General features: G+C 44.9%; 1 protein-coding gene across 4 annotated transcripts in view; it reads right to left on the minus strand.

The window, feature by feature from the left end:
* The window catches only part of NUDT9 (nudix hydrolase 9), a 73,859-nt gene that overhangs the window by 37,238 nt on the left and 12,787 nt on the right, over positions 1 to 23,834 (minus strand). For 3 of the 4 annotated variants that reach the window (XM_085879564.1, XM_085879566.1, XM_085879565.1), the window contains one exon: positions 7,068 to 7,107. The exons of the other annotated variant lie outside the window; for it this stretch is intronic. In XM_085879564.1, coding sequence (XP_085735690.1) covers positions 7,068 to 7,087 — 20 coding nt within the window. In that variant the 5' untranslated portion in view covers positions 7,088 to 7,107. The remainder of the gene's footprint in view (positions 1 to 7,067; positions 7,108 to 23,834) is intronic. 4 annotated transcript variants of the gene reach the window in all.

Here is a 23,834-nt window from a genome sequence, read left to right on the forward strand (position 1 = left end):
CTTGCAAAATCGAAGATTTTTTCAAGAAAATTGGTTGGCCTTGTGTGTTATTCTGTCTGTCTGTCTGTCACCTACAGATCACAATTTTAAACCAATCTGCAAGAAACTTCACCACATGGAAGAGTGTATCATAAGCAAGAAGCCTATTGTTTATGAGGTCAACAAAGACCAAAAGATCAACAGCTTCGGTGGAATTTCTAAAATCCTCAATTTTCATCCGACTGACTTGAAATTTGAATAAGATTTGTATATTAGGTCAATGAATTCAACCACCAATTATTTTTAAAGTCAAATTTGTTTGATGGATTTTGCAAGTATCATGCTTTGCACGACGTCTTTCTCGTTTGTTACTTACGAAATCTAAAGATTTCGTAAGTACATTGATGACTTCCCTCCTCTGTTTGTGTGTTTGTTTGTAGACACGATAACTCGAGAACGGAAGAAGCTACCAATGTCAAATTGCACCACGTGATTCAGGAGGGTGATGGCAAGTGCTGATAAGATTTTGGTCAAAATCGGTCAAAGGTTAAGGTCACAGTGAGGTCAAACATTCGATTTTTGATTGTTTGGTACAGAATCATCGTAGAAACTTCTGGTTTGCGTCGCTACCTTCTCGAGAGACAGCTTTTATGAGACAACGTCAGAGGTCAAGTTGACAATTTCATAAGTACCAGTCAATGACTGCTTGTTTGTTACTTACGAAATCTAAAGATTTCATAAGTATATTGATGACTTCCGTCCTCTGTTTGTGTGTTTGTTTGTTTGTGTGTGTGTTTGTTTGTCGGCACGATAACACGAGAACGGAAGAAGCATCCAATGTCAAATTACACCACGTGATTCAGGAGTGTCATGGCTTGTGCTGATTAGATTTTGGTCAAAATCGGTCAAAGGTCAAGGTCACAGTGAGGTCGAACATAATTCCATAAATTAATGTGGAGAAATGGAGTATTTTTGCTTTGGTCGACGTTACGAGTTCATTTTAACTTGAATTTTAATTTTGTCTTTGGTTTTTGCGATCGCTTCGGACGCTTAACACTCGGTTGTCGAAATTCTGGTAAAAATCAGATGTTTTGGAGACGTTTTAAGATTGTATAAAAAACATTTCACTCGATGCGTCACTGCTCGTCACGTGGTGCAGCGCGCTCGAGCATACGCATCGTTGAGTCACGTAAAGGTTTTGCGTGTGTGCGCTGAAGGTGCTTTCGATAAAGATGGTGTTTAAAAGTCATTTTTTATCCCAATAAAGGTTATCGTCGCATACCTGACTCGCTATGCCATCGGATTATGTAAAGATTGTTGGTGGATGGCCGAATATTATGGTTTTGTGACTTTGATAAAATAATATGAAATAATTGTGGAGAAATGGAGATTTTTGCTTCGGTCGACATTACGATTTTTGATGGTTTCGTACAGAATCATCGTAGAAACTTCTGGTTTGCGTCGCTACCTTCTCCAGAGACAGCTTTTATTAGACAAGGTCAGAGGTCAAGTTGACGATTTCGTAAGTACCAGTCTATGACTGCTTGTTTGTGTGTTTGTTACTTTCGAAATCTAAAGATTTCGTGAGTACTGTATATTGAAGACTTCCGTCCTCTGTTTGTGTGTTTGTTTGTCGGCACGATAACTCGAGAACGGAAGAGGCTACCAATGTCAAATTACACCACGTGATTCAGGAGGGTGATGGCTAGCGCTGATTAGATTTTGGTCAAAATCGGTCAAAGGTCAAGGTCATCGTGAGGTCAAACATCCAAAAAAAAGTTATAACTCGAGAACGGAAGAAGCTATCAATGTCAAATTACAGCATGTTATTCAGGAGGGTGATGGCTCGCGCTGATTAGATTTTGGTGAAAATCGGTCAAGGGTCAAGGTCACAGTGAGGTCAAACATTCGATTTTTGATGGTTTTGTACAGAATCATCGAAGAAACTTCTGGTTTGCGTCGCTACCTTCTCTTGAGACAGCTTTAATTCGACAATGTAAGAGGTCAAGTTGAGGATTTCGGAAGTACCAGTCTATGACTGCTTGTTACTTACGAAATCTAAAGATTTCGGAAGTATATTGATCACTTCCGTTTCTGTTTGTTTGTGTGTTTGTTTGTAGGCACGATAACTCGAGAACGGAAGAAGCTACCAATGTCAAATTACACCATGTGATTCAGGAGGGTGATGGCTAGCGCTGATTAGATTTTGGTCAAAATCGGTCAAAGGTCAAGGTCACAGTGAGGTCAAACATAATTCCGTAAATTAATGTGGAGAAATGGAGTATTTTTGCTTCGCTCGATGTTACGAGTTTGTTTTAACTTCGATTTTAATTTTGTCTTCGGTTTTTGCAATCGCTTCGGACGCTTAAAACTCGGTTGTCGAAATTCTGGTAAAAATCGGATGTTTTGGAGACGTTTTAAGATTGTATAAAAAATATTTCACTCGACACGTCACGGGTCGTCCCATGATGCAGTGCGCTCGAGCAGATGCATCGTTGAGTCACGTTAAGGTTTTCCGTGTGAGCGCTGACGGTGTTTTCGATCAAGATGGTGTTTAAAAGTCATTTTTTATCCCAATAAAGGTTATCGTTGCATGCCTGACTCGCTGAGCCGTCGGATTATGTAAAGATTGTTGATGGATCGCCGAATATTACGGTTTTGTGACTTTGATAAAATAATATAAAATATTTGCGTTGAGAAATGGAGATTTTGCTTCGGTCGACGTTACGAGTTCGTATTAACTTCCATTTTAATTTTGTCTTCGGTTTTTGCGATCGCTTAGGACGCTTAAAACTCGGTTGTCGAAATTCTGGTAAAAATCGGATGTTCTGGAGACGTTTTAAGATTGTATAAAAAATATTTCACTCGACGCGTCACGGGTCGTCCCATGATGCAGTGCGCTCGAGCAGACGCGTCGTTGAGTCACGTTTAGGTTTTCCGATGTGCGCGTTGACGGTGTTTTCGATAAAGATGGTGTTTAAAAGTCATTTTTCTATCCCAATAAAGGTTATCGTCGCATGCCTGACTCGCTAAGCCATCGGATTATGTAAAGATTGTTGGTGGATGGCTGAATATTACGGTTTTGTGACTTCGATAAAATAATATAAAATAATTGCGTGGAGAAATGGAGATTTTTGCTTCGCTCGACGTTACGATTTTTGATGGTTTGGTGCAGAATCATCGTAGAAACTTCTGGTTTGCGTCGCTACCTTCTCCAGAGACAGCTTTTATGAGACAAGGTCAGAGGTCAAGTTGACGATTTCGTAAGTACCAGTCTATGACTGCTTGTTCCTAAAGAAATCTAAAGATTTCGTAAGTATATTGATGACTTCCGTTTCTGTTTGTTTGTTTGTTTGTTTGTAGGCACGATAACTCGAGAACGGAAGAAGCTCCCAATGTCAAATTACACCACCTGATTCATGAGGGTGATGGCTAGTGCTGATTCGATTTTGGTCAAAATCAGTCAAAGGTCAAGGTCACAGTGAAGTCAAATATTCGATTTTTGATGGGTTGGTACAGATAACTCGAGAACGGAAGAAGCTACCAATGTCAAATTACACCACGTGATTGAGGAGGGTGATGCTTCGTGCTGATTAGATTTTGATCAAAATCGGTCAAAGGTCAAGGTCACAGTGAGGTCAAACATCCAAAACATTCGATTTTTGATGGTTTGGTACAGAATCATCGTAGAAACTTCTGGTTTGCGTCGCTACCTTCTCCAGAGACAGCTTTTATTAGACAAGGTCAGAGGTCAAGTTAACGATTTCATAAGTACCAGTCTATGACTGCTTGTTTGTTTGTTTGTGTGTTTGTTTGTAGGCACGATAACTTGAGAACGGAAGAAGCTCCCAATGTCAAATTACACCACGTGATTCAGGAGGGTGATGGCTAGCGCTGATTAGATTTTGGTCAAAATCGGTCAAAGGTCAAGGTCACAGTGAGGTCAAACATAATTCCGTAAATTCATGTGGAGAAATGGAGTATTTTTGCTTCGATCGATGTTACGAGTTCGTTTTAACTTCGATTTTAATTTTGTCTTCGGTTTTTGCGATCGCTTAACACTCGGTTGTCGAAATTCTGGTAAAAATCGGATGTTTTGGAGACGTTTTAAGATTGTATAAAAAATATTTCACTCGCCGCGTCACGGGTCATCATGTGGTGCAGCGCGAGCAGAGGCGTCTTTGATCACGTAAAGGTTTACCGTGTGCGCGCTGACGGTGTTTAAAAGTCTTTTTTATCCCAATAAAGGTTATCGTCGCATGCCTGACTCGCTAAGCCGTCGGATTGTGTAAAGATTGTTGGTGGATGGCCGAATATTACGGTTTTGTGACTTTCATAAAATAATATGAAATAATTGCGTCGAGAAATGGAGATTTTTGCTTCGGTCGACATTACGATTTTTGATGGTTTGGTACAGAATCATCGTAGAAACTTCTGGTTTGCATCGCGACCTTCTCTAGAGACAGATTTTATTAGACAAGGTGAGAGGTCAAGTTGACGATTTCGTAAGTACCAGTCTATGACTGCTTGTTTGTTTGTTCGTCAGTCAATCGCCTACAGGTCACAATTCTAAACCGATAGTCATGAAACTTTACCAAACTGTAGAGGTAGTCACAACTCGGAAGCTTATCGATCTTGAGGTCAAAGATCATTGGTCATCATGAGGTCAAATCTCTAAAATAGTCATTCATCTCATTGACTTGAAAGTTGAACAGGATTTGCATACTGCGTCATTGAATTGGGAAACCAACAATTGAGGTCAAAAGGTCAAAGGTCAACTCAAGGTCAAACTTCTAAAATCAATTTCAATCTGAAAAATAATCAATTTTCATCTGATTGACCTGAGCTTTGATTAAGATTGTCAATTTTAATCTTAATGAGATTGAGAATTTGATGTATCCATGACAACCCTTGGAGAGGGGGTGGATTTTGCAAGTATCGTGCTCTGCATGATGTCTTTTTCTTGTTTGTCTGTCTGTGTGCAGGTATCTCAAAAAGTTGTGGATGGATTCAGCCGAAACTTGGTGGACAGGTCGAGTGTGTGGCAAGGATAAATCAATTCAATATTGGTGAAGATCGGAATCCATATCTGGATACGAAATCAATTTAATTTTCAAAGTGATTCTTCACCATTGAGAGATTGGGCCAAAAACGATATAATACTGTATAGCATGACATTTCAAAAATATATTGAGCCCAATATGTTGTCGTGGATCAGGCATTATGTGGCAGAGGTATGCACTCTACCGAGTGCCCTTCTAGTTGTTAATGTTCTGTGCAGGTTATGTATGAACACAAAATTAAGAGGTTTTTCCATCATTACCATGTTAGAAACATTTCCAATCGAGAAAATTCAACATTCAAAGGTGACTGAAAAGGTACAAACCTTTAAGTCATGGTCGCAAAGCAAACTTAAGTGCCATGATTTTGGCATAATTTTCCTCTTTGAATTGCATTACAAGCTGATGAGGAAAATTACTTTAAATGTACAAGAAATGTTGTAAAAAGCACAGAGAACAAACAGCAAGCAGTCTGTCTACAAGATTCCTCATAAATAACTGAACAAGCTGACTTGGAGGTCTCATTGCGCCACATAACAAACTTTTACACATGACCTTTTCCTCACTAATTCATACACTACATGACCAAAAGTATGCAGACACTCCTTCCAATTTGCGGATTCGGCTATTTCAGCCACACCCATTGTTGACAGGTGTGTAAAATCAAGCACACAGCCATGCAATCTCCATAGATAAACATTGGCAGTAGAACGGGTTGTACTGAAGAACTCAGTGACTTTCAGCATGGCACAGTCATAGGATGCCACCTTTCCAACAAGTCAGTTCATCAAATTTCTGCCCTGCTAGAGCTGCCCCGGAAAACTGTACGTGCTGTTATTGTGAAGTGGAAACGTCTAGGAGCAACAACAGCTCAGCCACGAAGTGGTCAGGCACACAAGCTCACAGAACGGGACCGCCGAATGCTGAATCGCGTAGCATGGAAAAATCGTCTGTCATTGGTTGCAACACTCACTTCTGAGTTCCAAACTGACTCTGCAAGCAACATCAGCACAAGTACTGTTCGTCGAGAGTTTCATGAAATGGATTTGCATGGCCGAGCAGCTGCACATAAGCCTAAGATCAACATGCACAATACCAAGCGTCGGCTGGAGTGGTGTAAAGCTCAATGCCATTGGACTCTGGAGCAGTTGAAACACGTTCTCTGGAGTGATGAATCACGCTTCACCATCTGGCAGTCCGAACGACGAATCTGGGTTTGACGGATCCCAGGAGAATGCTACCTGCCTGAATGCATGGTGCCAACTGTAAAGTTTGGTGGAAGAGGAATAATGGTATGGGGCTGTTTTTCATGGTTCTGGCTCGGCCCCTTAGTTCCAGTGAAGGGAAATCTAACACTACAGTATACAATGACATTCTAGACCATTTTGTTCTTCCAACTTTGTGGCAACAGTTTTGGGAAGGCCCTTTCCTGTTTTAGCGTGACAATGTCCCCGTGCACGAAGCGAAGTCCATACAGAAATGGTTTGGCGAGATCAGTGTGGAAGAACTTGACTGACCTGCACAGAGCCCTAACCTCAACCCCATAAAACACCTTTAGGATGAATCAGAACGCCGACTGTCAACCCGATATAATCGCCCAACATCAGTGCCCGACCTCACCAATGCTCTTGTGGCTGAATGGAAGCAAATCCCCTGCAGCAATGTTCCAACATCTAGTGGAAAGCCTTCCCAGAAGAGTGGAGGCTGATATAGCAGCAAAGGGGGGACCAACTCCATATTAATGCCCATGATTTTGGAATGAGAAGTTGGATGAGAAGGTGTCCACATACTTTTGGTCATGTAGTGTACTTAGAACACATCTTATTGGTTCATTGTCAAGGGTAATCAAATCAAAGTTGTACCTTCACAAATATCAATTAAGAAACTAATGTGAATGGGATGTTATAGTTTAAGGTGAGAACTGAGGAAATAAATAAAATTGAGCAAAGGGTATGTGGATGCAAGTATGGAAGGAAGACATGAAGAAGTGGGGGTGGGGGGGGTTAAAATAAGTTGGTTTCACATTACCTGTTACATGCAGACAGCATTAAGTGAACCTTCAACAATCCTGACAAAAAAAGTTTGAAAACATTACATGTCAGATATGCAGCACATGTTCAGAGTTTTCCCACAAACAGTGCAAAGAAAATGGCATGGGGAAGAGATCATATTATTAGATCAGTTAGCTATTTCCAAGCCTGCACTTCAGGTTAGCAATCCTGCCAATTGAGATCCTGCATTTAGCAATGCCAGAGACCAGTGTTTAGATCGCACCAAGTTAACTCTTTAATCCCTCTGCTGTTTCATTATTAAATGTCCTATATTTTCCTCTAATTATCTACTCACCCCTCCCCCCATTGAAGCACAACTTGAGTGGAATGTTACACCTCTCCCCGATCTGGAAAAACCTAGTAAGTGCTCTCCACTGAAATTTGAGATATTCAGAAAAAACAATGGCCTTTTGGGATTAGGATGCCAGGAACAAAAGAATTGATTGTGGCATGTTAGCTAAACATGTGGAACAATGTTTTTTTTATTTCAGTGCACATGGCTTCCCCCCCCCCCCACCTTTGTTTATATGGTTACATAATGACTTACGAGGTTTTTCCTGATCAGATGCCTGTTGTTGGTAAACTTGATAGGTTTTGTCAGAACAAAATCTACTAAAGCAGAAGACTTTTTGCACTTTTATTGGAGGCAAAAACAGCAGGTCCAAAAATAGGTCCAACTCGATTTTGACCAAAATTCAACTTTCAGTAAACCCTCAAATATTGTGGGGGTGAGGTTCCTGGATAAATGTTGCGACAGTTAAAACTGCGAACGTGGAAACCAAGGGCCAATGGGAAAGCAGGGGTTCGGTTCCTGGGCTTCAAGAAAATATTGAGGAAAATCGACAACAGCCAGAAATAAACACATTAAATAAACATGAAATGAACATTTAAATACAATAAATACAATGTAAATTAAAACAATAAAAAAACACAAGTTTCACCTTTTAAATATTTTTCAAAACAATGAGGTGGGTAAGGGTAAACATATTGTTACGGGGCCGGGACGTCGACCGGGAGCACAACCGCTATATGGAGCCGTGAGCAGGCTCAAACGATCGCCCGGAATGTAAAGGTCGTCACCCAGGATAACTCCAGAACTGACGGGTCCTTTATCGGACCGAAGTTCGCCAATGGAAAGATCACGTGGGGTGGGGTCGATTGCCAATTTCAATTTACCGAAGTACCCACGTGGTCCGACTACCGGGGAAGTTCACCCTCGGCCGACTTTGTCTGAATCGAGTCGCTATCGCCGACTCGGATCGGGCGTAACCGAGCGGAATTACCAAAGTCGGGCCGGACTAAATGAACAAGTTACCAACACCAATCCTCAAACACGCGTCATGTCGAGCCAATGGAAGAAACACAAAACGAGCTGATACGTTTAACAATCGGGATTTATTTATAATAATAATGGGGAACTAGAGAACACAGAAGAGCAGATTAAAACCGGCTATACGAAATGCAATGCAATTATATACAGCACACAAAGCACTTAACAGTTTTCTACTTGTTAGACGGGCCCACGGACACACATACACACCCAAGAAATGGTGGCTGATGCCTTTAATACGGACTTAAGCTAGGAGGGACAGGTGAGCTGAAGCCCAGGACCTATCTAGGACCTTTCCACCTCGTGTGGTCTTCCAGCTGTTTGGACCGGGGCACCAGCGAGGGCGAGCTGTTTCCAACCACCGCAAGCCGCGATCCTTTCTGAGCTCCGACGGATCCCCTCGCGCTCTGGAACACGTGCTGGTGAGACGAGGCGCCAATCCTTCCCGAAGAGGCGTCGCTTCCCCGAAAAACCACCGACCAAGATGAGGCCAAGGAGTCGCACCAAGCCAGGAACCAAGCAGAGACCACGAAGAGCTCCACGGACCAAGAAGAGCCAGCCGAACCAGACCACGAAGCAGAGCAGAAACCGCACCAGCACCAGAACAACCCACAGCAGAGCCTAACCAAGATGAGGCCACGAAGCAGAACAACAGCTACCAGAAGTACCAACTCGAGCCAAGCAGAGGGTCCCCTTCTTATCCCTCTCAGCCCCGCCTTGCTTCCGGCATGACTCATTCACCCTCGTGCGCCACCTCCCGCCACCGCGGTTGGGGGTTGTTTACCTTGCTTTCTGCCGGACCCGCCCCAACCGTCATTCCTGTTTACGCTATTGAATCTCAGGACGGGGGGCGGGGGGGGGGGTTCTTCTTCTTCCTTGCAGGGGAGGGTCGTTCTTCTTTGTTGTTGTTCTGATTGAACCCTAACTATTAAAATAAATCATAGCGCATTTACATAGATTTACCCATTAAACAATGGAAGGCGAGCTATCTTTTGAACACGTACATACCGAGATAACTGAGCTAAAGGACCTGAATGTTGAGTGTGATCGATGGTTTCCAGATTCGCAACACTATTACGTACTCCTTCATACTGTGCTCTGCCGTAAATAGCAAACACAAGATTTAGCTCGGACATGATGATGCTGCTATGGGGGGAGGGTGGAGGTTAGAAAGATGTGGATGTGGAACTTGCGATGGCTGTTGGATCATCGGGAGCACAACAAAGTCGCCTGCTGCATTGGCACAAAGAAAAAGGGTAAAACGATCTTTAGCCACATTGGTCAGGTCAGGTATGGGAGCATGTGCCAGAACAGCGCGTCGCTGCGTCCAATTTCCGCCGGTACTCCAGGGGCCTCCATCTGGCCATCGCCCAGGCCGATGCCAGGCCCATCCCCATCTCCTTGAGATGATGGTCAACCTGCTGCAACCATGAGGCACGTGGTCGGCCCACTGGCCTCCTCCACTCATGAGACTCCCTCGCTGAGAGAATCTGGTGAGCAGGATCAGCGTCAGGAAAACGAGCCACATGTCCATACAGCCGCAACTGACGCTCACGGACTATGCAGGTAACAAATCTCATCCGAGTCTCTCTCAGCAACCGCTCGTTGGACACAAAATCCGACCAGCGATAGCCAAGGATTCTCCGAAGAGCTCTGGTACCAAAGGAATTAAGTCTCCGTCTCAGATCCTTGGTCAGAGTCCAAGTCTCGCACCCATAGAGCAAGACTGGAAGTACCAAGGACCTGAAGACTCGGACTTTCGTCCTCCCGCACAGGTACCGACAGCGCCACACCCCATGATCCAGTGAATCCATGACTCCCCAGACGTCTATTGACCTCTGACTCGCAGCCAGCAGAGACATGAATATCACTGCCAAGGTAAGTGAATCTCTCCACGACCTCAACATCCTCACCACAAACAGACACAGACAGGACAGCAGCATCCAAGATGTCACCGAAAGCCTGGATCTTAGTTTTGACCCAAGAAACCCGTAATCCCAACGGCTCCGACTCCTCATTCAGCACCTCGAGGGCCCCCAAGAGGATGTCTAACGTCTCCGCAAAGATAACTGCATCATCTGCAAAATCAAGGTCCGAGATCTTGACATTGCCAAACGATGCACCGCAACTTGATCTCTCTGACATCCTCCCTAAAATCCAGTCCATACAAGTGCTGAAAAGTGTGGGGGCAAGTACACATCCCTGACGAACTCCAGTAACAACTGGAAATAAGTCAGAGATGGTACCACCACATTTCACAGCACTCTCAGTACCAGAGTAGAGTTCAGGCATCAGATCGATCAGTTTTGGTGGCACCCCACGAAGACCAAGAATCCTCCAGAGGACATCCCGATTCACTGAATCGAACGCTTTACAGAGATCAACATAGGCTGCAAGCAGCCCCTGCCAAAACTCTCGTCTGCGTTCGATGAGGACACGAAGTGCAAGGATACGGTCAATCGTTGACCTCTTTGGTGTAAAGCCTGACTGCTCTGGACGCTGGTGCTCAAGCAGATGGTGGCGGACCCTATCAAGAATTATCCGAGCAAAGACCTTGCCCGGCACTGAGAGCAGCGTCACCCCTCGGTAGTTGTTGCAGTCTTGGCGATCACCCTTCCCTTTCCAGAGAGGGACAACAAGGCCCCTCTTCCAGTCAGTTGGGATGATGCCTGTGTTCCAGGCAGAGCACAAAACTGCATGCAACGACACGAGTGCAGCATTTCCACCAGCCTTGAGAAGTTCAGCATGGATGCCACAGATCCCTGGAGCTTTGCCCCGTTTCAACTGGTTCACCGCAGCCCGTGTTTCCACAAGCGAAGGTGGACCACAGTTGATTCGAGGGTCAGCAACAGGGATTGTAACACCCTTGACGTCCAACTCGACAGCTGGGGGATCAGCCTGGTACAACCGCTCAAAGTAACCGGCCCAGCGGGCCTTCACTTCAGACTCCTCTGTCAAGAGCCTACCACTCTCTGCTCGAACTGCAGTGCTCCGAGGGATGGGCTTGGATGAACGTAATGCGCGAATTCCCCTGTAAGCGGGACGAGAATCACCTGTCCACAGGTAATGCTCTACCCCCTCACAGATTCCTCGCACATAGGCCTCCTTGTCCACCCTCAGTGCACGTACAGTTTTACGCCTCAGCTCCCTGAACAGCTCAGCTCTGCCATTCAGCCTGGCCCTGCGACTCTGGTCAATGGTATCCAGTGTCCCTTGAGACAAAATTCTTCTTTGCCCTGCGGTGAGCTCCAAGGCATCCACCGGCAACATCAAGGACGGTGGTCTTGAAGGCGCTCCACAACTCTTCAGGACCCCCCAAAGCACCCAGACCCCCCAAGTGTCCACTCAGCCTGTTCGCAAACTCCTCAGCTACTCTCTCATCCTTGATCTTGGCAACATCCAGCCTAGGCTGGGATGGTACCATTCTCCAGGATTTAAGGTGCAGCTTTAGAGTTGCTACAACAAGCCTGTGGTCAGTATTGAGGAACTGAGCACTCCGGTAGACCCTGCAGTTCTGGATCATCCTCCAATGACCGTCAATGAGGACATGGTCAATCTCCTTTGACACACCGTCAGCGTTGGAATACCAAGTCCAGCGATGAGCTTGTGGGCGCTGAAACCATGAACCAGCCACCCTAAGTCCATGACTTCTTGCAAAGTCAAGGAACTTAGTGCTATTCTGGTTCATAGTTCCTGACCCATGGGGACCAATACACACCTCATAACCATCCCTATCAGTTCCAGTCGATGCATTGAAATCCCCCAAGACTAGAAGTGTATCTCGTCTGGGGCACTGATCAACCACAGATTCGAGTGTGGCGTAGAATTCATCCTTCATGGTGAGATCACTCGCCTCAGTCGGAGCATAAACTGAGACCAGGGAAATGACACCTAAGGAGTGACGAATCCTTAATCTCATAATACGCTCGTTGACCGGTGTTACCTCAATTATCATTGGGGTCAGCTTATTGGACACAGCTACAGCAACTCCTTGGGTATGGTAACCATCAGAGCGACCAGACCAATAGTAGGTGTAACCACCCACCATTATCTCGCCGCAATCCGATCTCCGAACCTCAGAGAGAGCTGCAATCCCGATGTCCAAACGCTTGAGCTCAGATGATAACAGAGACAGGTGATCATCCTCTCTTAGGGATAGGACATTTCAGGCACCCACCCGAAGGAACCGCCTCAGGTTAACCCAAGGAGACCGCCGTCTGGTGGACGACACCTCAGCACCACTCCGACACACTCTCCCGCAATCTGACCCAGGGATGTTACCCCGTGGTTTCCCTCCTATCATCAAAGATTGGGGGTCCCGAAGGCTTTGCCCCAATACCGTCATCCGGTGAGCTGCCCTGCGAAGGGAAGCTGCACAGGAGGTACTCCCACGGAGTGGGTTTTCAGATTTTTTTGCGTTTTTGCGTTTTGCGGAATGAAGGGTTTTACGGTGGCCGGAGTGCAAATCCTGCCACCAACCTCCTAATAAGAAGTAACCCAGCTGCAGGAGGACGTCCGCAGACACAGTTGGGCACTAGATATGGATGGCCATTGGCTCACAAGGAGCTCCTCCACCCTTTGACAGGTTTTGTTTTTAATCCTACTGGGTGTCCATATCCAAACACCCCCCTCACCAGAAAACCTGGTGGGGGAGACGGTTTAGTCGCCGACAACCCGACCATGGAACAGGTTAGTACAGGTTTACATGGTACCTGTAGCAGGTCACAGATCGAACCTGACCTGACAGGAACCACATTGATCCTGCTTGGAGAGGAAGGTACGAGATGGCATCCTCTTCCAAAATAATGCCGTCTCTTCAGCGTAAAAAATGTGCTCCGGCATAAATCCCTTCGCCACGATTTGTTCCATGACCTGTGGTGGGTCGTTTTTCACAGCAGCATGGTCTGTCATTGTTGAACGGGCGCTTTCGGCCCCGGGTGCTTCGTGGAAACGTTGTTAAATCTGCAATGGTTCATCCCATATCACCAGTTCACTTGCTTTATGTTTGGATCAAGGACAAAACAGAAACGCTTTTTCCATCCTTTCAATTTGAGGATCACGGGACTGGAATTAGACTTTTGCGCTTTGCTGGCAGGAACACTACACATACACTTGACTCGCGTTTAACGCACAGTCAATTCATTGATCCCGAAATGGTGACCCACAGATGCCGCACTTTCTCCTCTTGCCAATATAATCTGACAACTTAATTTTTTTCACATAATATTGTTACGGTTGTGGAAATTCACAGATCACCATTCAGGTTCCCCGAAGATCAGTTATGTCAATAAGTGTGTGTCCAGATTAGATTTCTCCACCAATGTCTAAAGGGCATTATTCATGTACCGGGCTGTGCATCTTTGAGTTAGCCGTTATTCTATTGTCTTTTATTTCAACCAAAACAGCATCTCAACAACCACGCCATCCCCACCACAGCGCCAACCACACTACTACCGCACCACCACCACCACCACCGCCGCAACAGCATCTCAACAACTCCCGCCCCGATTTTCCTCAGAACGACGAAAAGAAAGAATGTCCGTGATCGGACCAAAAGAGCCAAGCCGAGCTCTGTTGGAATTTTCCCTCAGAACGACGAAAAGAAAGAATGTCCGTGATCGGACCAAAAGAGCCAAGCCGAACCCCCCTGGAATGTCCCCCCGCGCGCCGAGAAGGGACGGGCGAACGCTCCGGGGCGATAAAAGGGCCGCGTTGGAGCGCCGAGGGGGCAGTTGAGGAGGGAGTTGGCAGCTGGCGGTTGGCGAGTGGGTGAGAGTGTCCCTCTCCTTGGTCGTTGGAGGTTCCGTTAGAGGGACCGTTGGAGAAGAGAGTGGAGTTGGGAGCTGGTGGAGTCCGGTTGAGTAGAAGCCAGAGAGGAGTCGCCAGCCGGATCGCCGTTGGAGGCGCCGTTGAAGGTACTGGTGGAGTCCAGCGGAGTGTGGGCAGAGACACCGAGGGTCACCGAACCAGTGCCCAGCGAGTCACCACGAGGGTGGCAGGTAACCTGCCCAGCCTCTCAGAGCCTTGCGGTCATCCCGGCTCCGAGGAACATGAAAGGCCTACGGGCCCAGTTCTCCCTGTTCTTTTCTGGGGTTTTTGCATGAAAGTCTGTGGCACCTTGTCCGTTAAGTAGTGAGTTGTTATAAGTGCATGTAAATCATTGATAGATCGGCTGTAGGTCTTTTTGCTCGCGTCTTGTCCCCTACCCACATTCATTGCTTGTATAAATAAATGTCCGCATTGTTTGAATATTCACCTGCTCGTTGCGTCCCTTCCTCCATTGAACTGCCATAATTGCGTTCGGAATAAACAGCTGGTTATTAATAGCCGATAAGATGATCAGGTCCAACGGAGCTTGGCGATAATAAACTGCTCGGCAATCGCAAACGGAACGGGCTGCTTAATAGCGGCTCGTTTCCGGACAGGTCCGAGGTACAACCTCTCGGTAGTCTGACCGCGCGAATAATTAGGTAAATCGACAATTCGGCAATCGACCCTGAAGCACGGGCAGAGCATTGACAAGGTTGTGGTGTGGTTAAAAACACACCCGTAGCTGGATTTTGGCGTTGATCCGAAAGCTACGACTGGATTGCCACGGTCAGTGGGGGCGCGGCCGCAATTAGCTAAAAGCGGTCGCCCGCATGCCGGAGTGGCGGAGATCCACAACAATATAATAACTTTTCTCTGCCTTTTGACACAATGGATTTTATCTATCGTTTTACGTTTGGGCACCATAATTAACTGTTGTGTGGCTACTACGTCTTGTAGATCTCGTATTACAGGATCTCCGTATGTCATTTCCTGTTCACCAATGATTTATTATCCGAAATTAGCTCAGAGTGGGTCCCGGTGTCCGGCCGTCAGTCAACATTTCACAAAAACATCTTCTCACAAACTACCCAACTAGTATGGACCAAATTTGGTCGCATGCATCAGGACAGCAAGGTTTCATGGGATTGTGCTCCCCATCCGGATGCGCCCCCAATAACCGTGATTCAGCTCAAAAACCGAGATTGGCCCAAATGAAATACCATGAAAACTAAATCGGAACAAAAATTGGTTGCCCATGATTGGTTGAAACCCACAATATTTGAATGGTGATTGTACTGGAAAATGCTTTTTCCATTTTTCCAGGATTTTCAAGGAGTTTCAAGACCTGTGCGAACCCTGTAGTGGATAAGAACATAAGGTGTTTGACAGTAACTGCAAAGGCTGGAATATTGGGTTCCCGACGGGGAAAATTGGCAGAAGCCTAACGTTCTGAAAAAGGGACGAGGGGTGGGATCCATACAGAATGCGGTAAGAATAGTATGGACTGTGTGATTGAGTACTATAGAATGACTCTAGTATTGTATCTGTCAGAGGTGAATCAAATGTAATCTGTGCACCTAAAAGGTCCTGGTCGTAATCTTAGAACTGTACAGAGCAAGATGTACAGTGTATAAACCTGTCCAAGTGAGGCCAGGTGGAACACTGGTGGGTACAAAGCCAGCCAATGGAAAACGCATCACACTTGTACAGGTCATGAACAGAGACTGTTTGGCCAGAGGACTGCAAGCCATGGTGGCAAAGTGAGCTGAGGATCCCTGGAGAGGGGTAGGACACTTTTGCGAGGGGCTACCTTGCCGGGCGGGACGCTTGAGTCTTTTGGAAGACGCTTGAGTCTTTTGGGTCTTTTGGAAGACCCAAAAGATGGCCATTGAGAGGGACCCGCTGTATATGAGGGTGGTCATGGAGGTGATGAAGGCAGTGGCCACGCATGCACGCGGCAGATCACTTTTGTTTTCGGTGGAGATGACACTGCACTCTGTTTCATCACTATCCACGGAAAGGACCATTTTGGAGAGAGTCACAGACACAGCTCACCACTATCCCCTAGTCTCCTGCCCCCTCTTCCCATTACCCCCAGAGCCACGCCAAACTGCACGACCACACCACCTGCAGCAACACAAGCTTGTGCCTGCCTTAAGGCCTCATCTGCCAACCCAGTTGTCCGGTTTGAGTCCGTTCCATGTTCATTACCATGAGTTGAATTTTAGTATTAGTTTCTTTCATTGTACATAAATGTGTGTTCCTTCTTCCCCATTTCTTGTTGGGTTTTTTTGAGTGAATCTCTGTGCCATATAGTCATTTGTGTCTTGTCCGTTCCACACCACCCCATATTTATTATACTAAACATTTCAAGGATAAAAAAAATCATCTTCCCACACATAAACAACTGCCAGTTTTGGCTTGCATTTGAGGGATCCTTTGGCGATTGCATTCGAAAAAACAATTCCACATGATTTGGTCAAATTGCTTCAGTCATTCGCAGAGGTCTGTGAACCTCAGGCTCAGAGCACCTGCATAATCTGGGTGCCTGAAGAGACAATATCTCTACAATTCCAGAATTTTGAAACGCTGGACAATAAACCAGCATGCCCTCGGAAACTCGATGGCTTAAACAAATAACTTATTCATTTCACTCAGGGGTGATGAGACAAACACACGAGACAAGCCGGTAGGCGACATGGGTGGTCGCTATATAATTGCATACTAGTCATACAGTTTTTGACGGATCGGGCTGAAAATTTTTGACAATGAGGTTGATTATAGTACACATAAAAGCACAGAAGCCGATTTTTGATTTTCGAAAAAAAAATCTATTTTTCGGATTTTTTCAAAAACTTCAAAAGTCCCGTTGCTAGGCAACGGTGGCGTCCATAGCAACGGTGCTCAAAAGCATACAACGAGATCCTGGTATGAACCGACCAGTCAAGTTTCATCAAAATCGGTTGACTCCTCTGGCCTCCAGAGCTGTCCATTACATACAAACAGACAAGCCGGTAGGCGACGAGGGATCCGCTAGGATCGAAGCGCTGGATACGATGCTTTTCATTCTGACCGATCCACCGACGAAGATTCATTGCCAAGACGTATTGGTTCACATACAATTGTTCCTCTGCCTGGCAAGATTTTTCCTATTGCGTATTTTGCCAACTGGCACTCCTCATAAAAAATGACGGTAAATAGACACCCTATTTTTGAAGGACTACCATTTGAAAAATAAAACCTAAATCAAAAATCGGCTCGAGTAAAATTTTCTAAATATCTCGAAGTGTTTAATTCCGAAGTCTCGTTTCTCCACATTCAAAACTGTAAGACAAGTATTGAAAATAGTGAATGTAGGTCGAGAAAAAGTATTTTTTCGAATTTTTCGCATTTCAGCCCCGACACCTTTGGTGATCGAATCTGGAAAAATGCTGCGGTTCAATTTTGTAGTAGTTATTAAACTCTATCCACACACCGAATTTGAACATTCCGCCGTCGACGGTTTCCGAGGTCAAGGTCACTTAACATATTCCCTGGTTCACCACCTTCCTGCATTTGGAGGGCTGCCATTCGGAAACTATGAGAGATAGAGGAACGTCATGCTGTCGCAATAACTAGATGGGGATGCAAGGAATAGGCAGAAGTTGGACCGGTCGTGCTACGTCAGTTACCGTTTGGGTTCTTAAAACGCGGTTTTTCGGCCACTGCATAGCAACGGGTGGTTGCTTAGCAACAGAACTCAAATGCGCACACTCCCAGCCATATGGCACCTGTTCGCCAAGTTTCATCGAAATAGGTTTGCTGGTTTGTGCTGTGGAGCCTCGCGTTGCACGCACACACACACACACACACACACACACACACACACACACGGAAAACCTGACAATAACGGATATCTAGCGAATCCCAACATACAGACAGACGGAAAACCTGAGAATAACGGTAGTCTCGCGACCACCCAACAGACAAAAAGCCAAGGAACCTGTACGATGCAGCATCGTCACACAAAATGTGGACCTGCTCCCCCACGATCTCTCCCGGCCATTCGGCGAAGGACTTATAATCACAGTGCCTTGTGTGCTGGTCCAAACACATTCTCCACACAACACAAAGTCCTGGAACCGCAAGCTGGGCAGCATCACGAAGAAAACAGCTCCTCACCAATGCAGTGTGTGGGCTTTTATTGGGTTTTGGTTTTTACATTAAAGGCTCCAATCACAAACTGTATCATCCTCAAAGGCCAGGCTTTAAATTAAACAATAATAAAAGAACTGAAGAAATAGAGAAATGAAGAGAAGAAATATAATACAAGAATTTTGGGGGAATTGAAAAACCAGCCTTTTGAAAAGGAGACGATTATAACTTTTAGGAAGGATATGAAAAGGTAAAGAATTCCAGAGCTTAGCAGTAAAGGGAAAGAAACACACATCTATATATTAATACTGAAGGACCAATTTTGTGCTCCTCCTCGCGGTCGTGTCACGTTTTTCTCGGTACTGTGACCTAGACTGAAAGAAACTTCGTACCTGTAAGAGTGCATCGCACATAGTGGCAATAGTCAACCTTCAACTCTGAAGCAGAATAAACACTTTTCGTTCATGGAACAGAATCCGTCTGTGACGGGGTTGCAGCTAGTCATAAATAATGGCCCACCCATGAGTTGTCAAATGCCAATGATCAATGTGACGTAGTGGCTTGGCAAGTATTTTGGGTTCGAGGTAATGGTGGAGGTATACAAGTAGCCTATTCTCAAGAGCAGAAACCAGTATATATATATATATATATATATATATATATATATATATATATATATATATATATATATATATATATATATATATATATATATATATATATATATATATATATATATATATATATATATATAGTGAGTCAGAAGTAGCACCTGATTTCTGTCAGTTGATCGTTTGTTTGCCATTTGTATTACAGTGTACAAGAAGGTAGAAATAAATGAATGACATGTTTATCTAACCATTTATTCAAGAAAAAATTATTAGGGAACTGTACCAAGCTGTTTTACTTGCAATTTTCAAAGTGCCCTCCCTCGTGATCGATGCACAATTTCAGCCGAGCAGGCACAGAGCGGCACACACGTCTGCAGAGTTCGATATCAATTTCCTCAAACTTTGCAGTGATTTGAGCCTTTAATGAGTCTTTTTTGAGACTTTAATGACCAAGGTCTTTAATGAGCCCCCAAAGAAAGAAATCTGGAGGTGTAAGGTCTGGGGAGCGTGCCAGCCACTCGATCGGACCGCTGTGGACGATCCACTTTCTGGGAAAGTTTTCATTAAGCCACTGACAAACATAGCGTCCATAATGAGGTGGAACTCCATCATGCTGGAAATAACAGTCCTGATCTTGTACCCTGGGCCAAAAGAATGTTTGCAGCATATCCAGGTAAATTTCTGCAGTGACAGATCCCTCAAAGAAAAAGGGTCCAATTATCCCTAATGGAGATATGGCTGCCCAAACTGTCACTCTAGGTAAATTTACCTCCTTCTCAACTGTCACTCTTGGGTTATTCGCAGCCCAGTAGACACAATTGTCTGTTAATTGTGCCATTAAGCTTAAAACATGCCTCATTTGACCACCAGATGTTGTCTAGCATTGTGCCCTCTTCGTGAAGTTTAGCTAAGAACTCTTCGCAAAATTGAAGACGGCGGTCGTCATCTCCATCATGAAGGGCATGCAGTAAGCGTGGAATGTAAGGTTTCCATTTTTTCTGGTGAAGGACACGGATAACACTTGATTGGCTCACTTCCAACTCTGCAGATAAATGGCGAGTTGACTTTTTCGGACTTTGTTCCAGTCTTCTGATGGCTTCTTCAGCCTTAGCTACATTCTTTGCCGTTTTCGGACGACCGGACTTCTTTGCAGTGGCTACTGCCCCTGTTGCTTCAAATTTCTCGACAATCAATCGTATGTTTCTTTCCTGAGGTGGGTTAATATCGAATTCCTGTGCCAAACGGCGTGCCGCCATCGTTGGTTGTTCATTACATTTCTCGTCATGTTTCACGGCCGCAATGCGTTGTTTCATTGAAAGGTAATTCATGGTTCAATTTGGTGCAAATTCAGTAACTTTCCAAACTCGCAGCAATAACCTGCAAAACAAAATCAAGAAGTGGTACCAGGCACAACAAATCCCACCCATTTTGTAATTTTGACCGATGACCATGACCCCCAAAACTTCGGACCCTACCGATCTTCACAAATATGCATTTTTCACAATAGGAATTGGGAGGATTATAAGTGACAAATAGAATAAGGTTCACTATAAGCTTAGTTTGAAGTAAATTAGATCATTTTTTGACGAAGTTATGAGCGAAAAACGATTTTGATCTTTTCGTGACCTTGACCTTTTATCCAATTGGACCCAAAAGTTAATGGGGTCGTCCAAGGTTCATTGCCCACCTGTGGATTAAATCTGATCGTGTTTGCTAAAGCAGTTTTGCCGTAAAGTTTCTAACAGACAGACAGACAGACAAACAAACAAACAGACAAACAAACAAACCGGACGATTACAATATCCCGCTCCCTCCCTCCGGGAGGGCGGGATAATAAATATATTACAAAAATTAATAATCTGCAAGACAATTATAAACAACATGACTTCCCAGAAAGAATCTGACAGCCGAAAAAACAGAAATCGGGCACCACTTTTGACTCACCCTGTATATGTATACTGAAACGCAAAAGAAACTTACCATTTGTTTGAAATGTAATAAAATTGTAACAGTTCAAAATTAAACAAACCAACAATTGCTAATTGAAACATTGGCATTTTATTGATGACATGTCAAGTTTTTGACCAAGATACACCATCTCAAAAGTTTGTTCTGCAGTACAGAACAGCACAGGGTGCAATGTCAGTCCCCTTTCAATAGCGTGTGTAGCCACCATTGTTTTGGATACAGGCAGTGTATCGTCGGCGCATACTGCCTACCAGTCTTTGGATGGATTGCTGCTGGATTCTGTCCCACTCAGTCCTCAATGTCTGAAGGCATCTGACTTAGGACCATCAGCCTGTCCTGCCTTGCAGTGGTGACTCTTGGCCTGCCTGATCGAGGTCTGTCATCTGCAGAGTTGTGGAGGGTGTCTCTGTCCACCAGGGCCGATATCGTCTGGTGTGAACAGCCAAGGCGACGTGCCACCTCACGGTAGCTCAATCTGCCTTGCAGTATGCCCAAGGCACACTGCCATTGATCCCTTGACAATTGTGGCATGTTGATTGAAATACCCATTTTGCACTGGCCTTTTTAAAGCCAATATCAAGACATCACGTGCAGCTCATTAAAATCATCCCGTACCCCTTGGCTAATCACTGACAGTCAAAACGGCTGTTCAAAAGCTGTGCTATGAAGTGACCATTGAAGGTTCAAGTGACCATCCGTGACCGTTTTGTATGACAGTGAGGACACTATTGTCCACAAATAAGTTCACACATTTACTACACGCAGTGTTATTGTTGATATTTGAAGGTTTAAAAGGTGGTAAGTTTCTTTTGCGTTTCAATATATATATATATATATATATATATATATATATATATATATATATATATATATATATATATATATATATATATATATATATATATATATATATATATATATATATATGAAAGTGAGCCAACATTATGGCACAATTTACCCCTTAGGCCAGATTCATAATAATATTATACACTCAAGTGCTCAAGCAGGTAATTAATGAGGCTCCACCACTGAGGGCACCAAAACTATAAAACTTTTTTGGCTGTGTTGATTTAACAAGCCATGTGTTATCGTTCCACATGGTATACAACTTTCTTGCATCGATTACTGATGCCTCTGACAATTCAGAAACCTCAGCCTTTATCACTGTGAAGGATGAGCATAGAAACAACTTCTTTCTATTTTGCAGGACCTCATATACCTTGCAGAATTGTTCGAAGCTGATGCCCAAACACCTCAAAATGTGGCCTTACTGTTCATTATTTAACACAATCATAAAAACTGATGGACATTCCTTGATTATAAGAGGAAAAGCACGGGGTAAACTTAATGGGTCAGATTGCGGTAGTGTGTGGCAGAGTGGTGCTGAGGTGTCATCTACCAGACTGCAGTCTCCTTGGGTTAACCTGAGGCAGTCCCTTCGGGTGGGTGCCTGGAATTCCCGATCCCGAAGAGAGGATGATCACCTGTCTCTGTTATCATCTGAGCTCAAGCGTTTGAACATTGGTGTTGCAGCACTCATGAGGTTCGGAGACCGGATCGTGGCGAGATAATGGCAGGTGGTTACACCTACTATTGGTCTGGTCGCTCTGATGGTTAGCATGTCCAAGGAGTTGCTGTAGCTGTGTCCAATAAGCTGACTCCAATAATAATTGAGGTAACACTGATCAACAAGCATATTATGAGACTAAGGATTCGTCACTTCGTGGGTGTCATTTCTCTAGTCTCTGTATGTGCTCCGACAGGCAAATGATCTCACCGTGAAGGACGTATTCTATGCTGCTCTCGAATCTGTGGTTGTTCAGTGCCCCAGGCGAGATACTCTTCAAGTCTTGGGGGATTTCAATGCATGGACTGGAACTGATAGGGATGGTTATGAGACATTTGTTGGTCCCCATGGGTCTGGAACTGTAAACCAAAACAGCACAAGTTCCTTGACTTTGCAAGAAGTCGTGGACTTAGGGTGGCTGGTTCATGGTTTCAGCGCCCATCGGCTCATCAATGTTATTGCATGCAGTTCTGTGATCTTCCTGGAACACAAGCATTATCCCAAATGACTGGAAGAGGGGCCTTCCTGTCCCTCTCTGGAAAGGGAAGGGTGATCGCCAAGACGACAACAACGACTGAGGGGTGACGCTGCTCTCAGTGCCAGGCAACGTCTTTGCTCGAATAATTCTTGACAGGGTTCGCCACCATCTTCTTGAGCACCAGTACCCAGAGCAGTCAGGCTTTCCACCAAAGAGGTCAACGGTTGACCGTATCTTTGCTCTTCAGGTACACACCGAAAATGCAGCCGAGAGTTTAGACAGGGGCTGCTTGCAGCCTATGTTAATCTTTGCAAATTGTTCGATTCTGTGAATCGGGATGCCATCTGGATGATTCTTGGTCTTTGTGGGGTGCCACCAAAAACTGATCAATCTGATGTCTGAACAATACTCTGTTAATGAGTGCTGTGAGATGTGGTGGTTCCAGCTCAGACTTATTTGCAGTGATTACTGGAATTCATCAGGGGTGTGGACTGGCCCCCACACTTTTCAGTGCTTGTATTGACTAGATTCTGGGGAGGATGTTGGAGAGATCAAGCTGTGGTGCATCGTTTGAGAATGTCTAGATCTCTGACCTTGATTTCGTGGATGATGCAGTCATCTTTGCGGAGACTCTAAATGTCCTTTGGGGGGCCCTCGAGGTGCTGAATGAGGAGTCGGAACCACTGGGATTACAGGTTTCCTGGGTCAAAACTAAGAGCTAGGCTTTCAATGACATCTTGGATGCTGCTATCCTATCTGTACCTGTTTGTGGTGAGGATGTTGAGGTCACGGAGAGATTTTCTTACCTTCGCAGTGATATTCATGTCTCTGCTGGCTGTGAGCCA

This window comes from Eptatretus burgeri, chromosome 4, assembly GCF_056783735.1.
Source record: "Eptatretus burgeri isolate ZD-2024b chromosome 4, Ebu_testis_v1, whole genome shotgun sequence".
In the NCBI taxonomy this organism is placed as follows: Eukaryota; Metazoa; Chordata; class Myxini; order Myxiniformes; family Myxinidae; genus Eptatretus; species Eptatretus burgeri.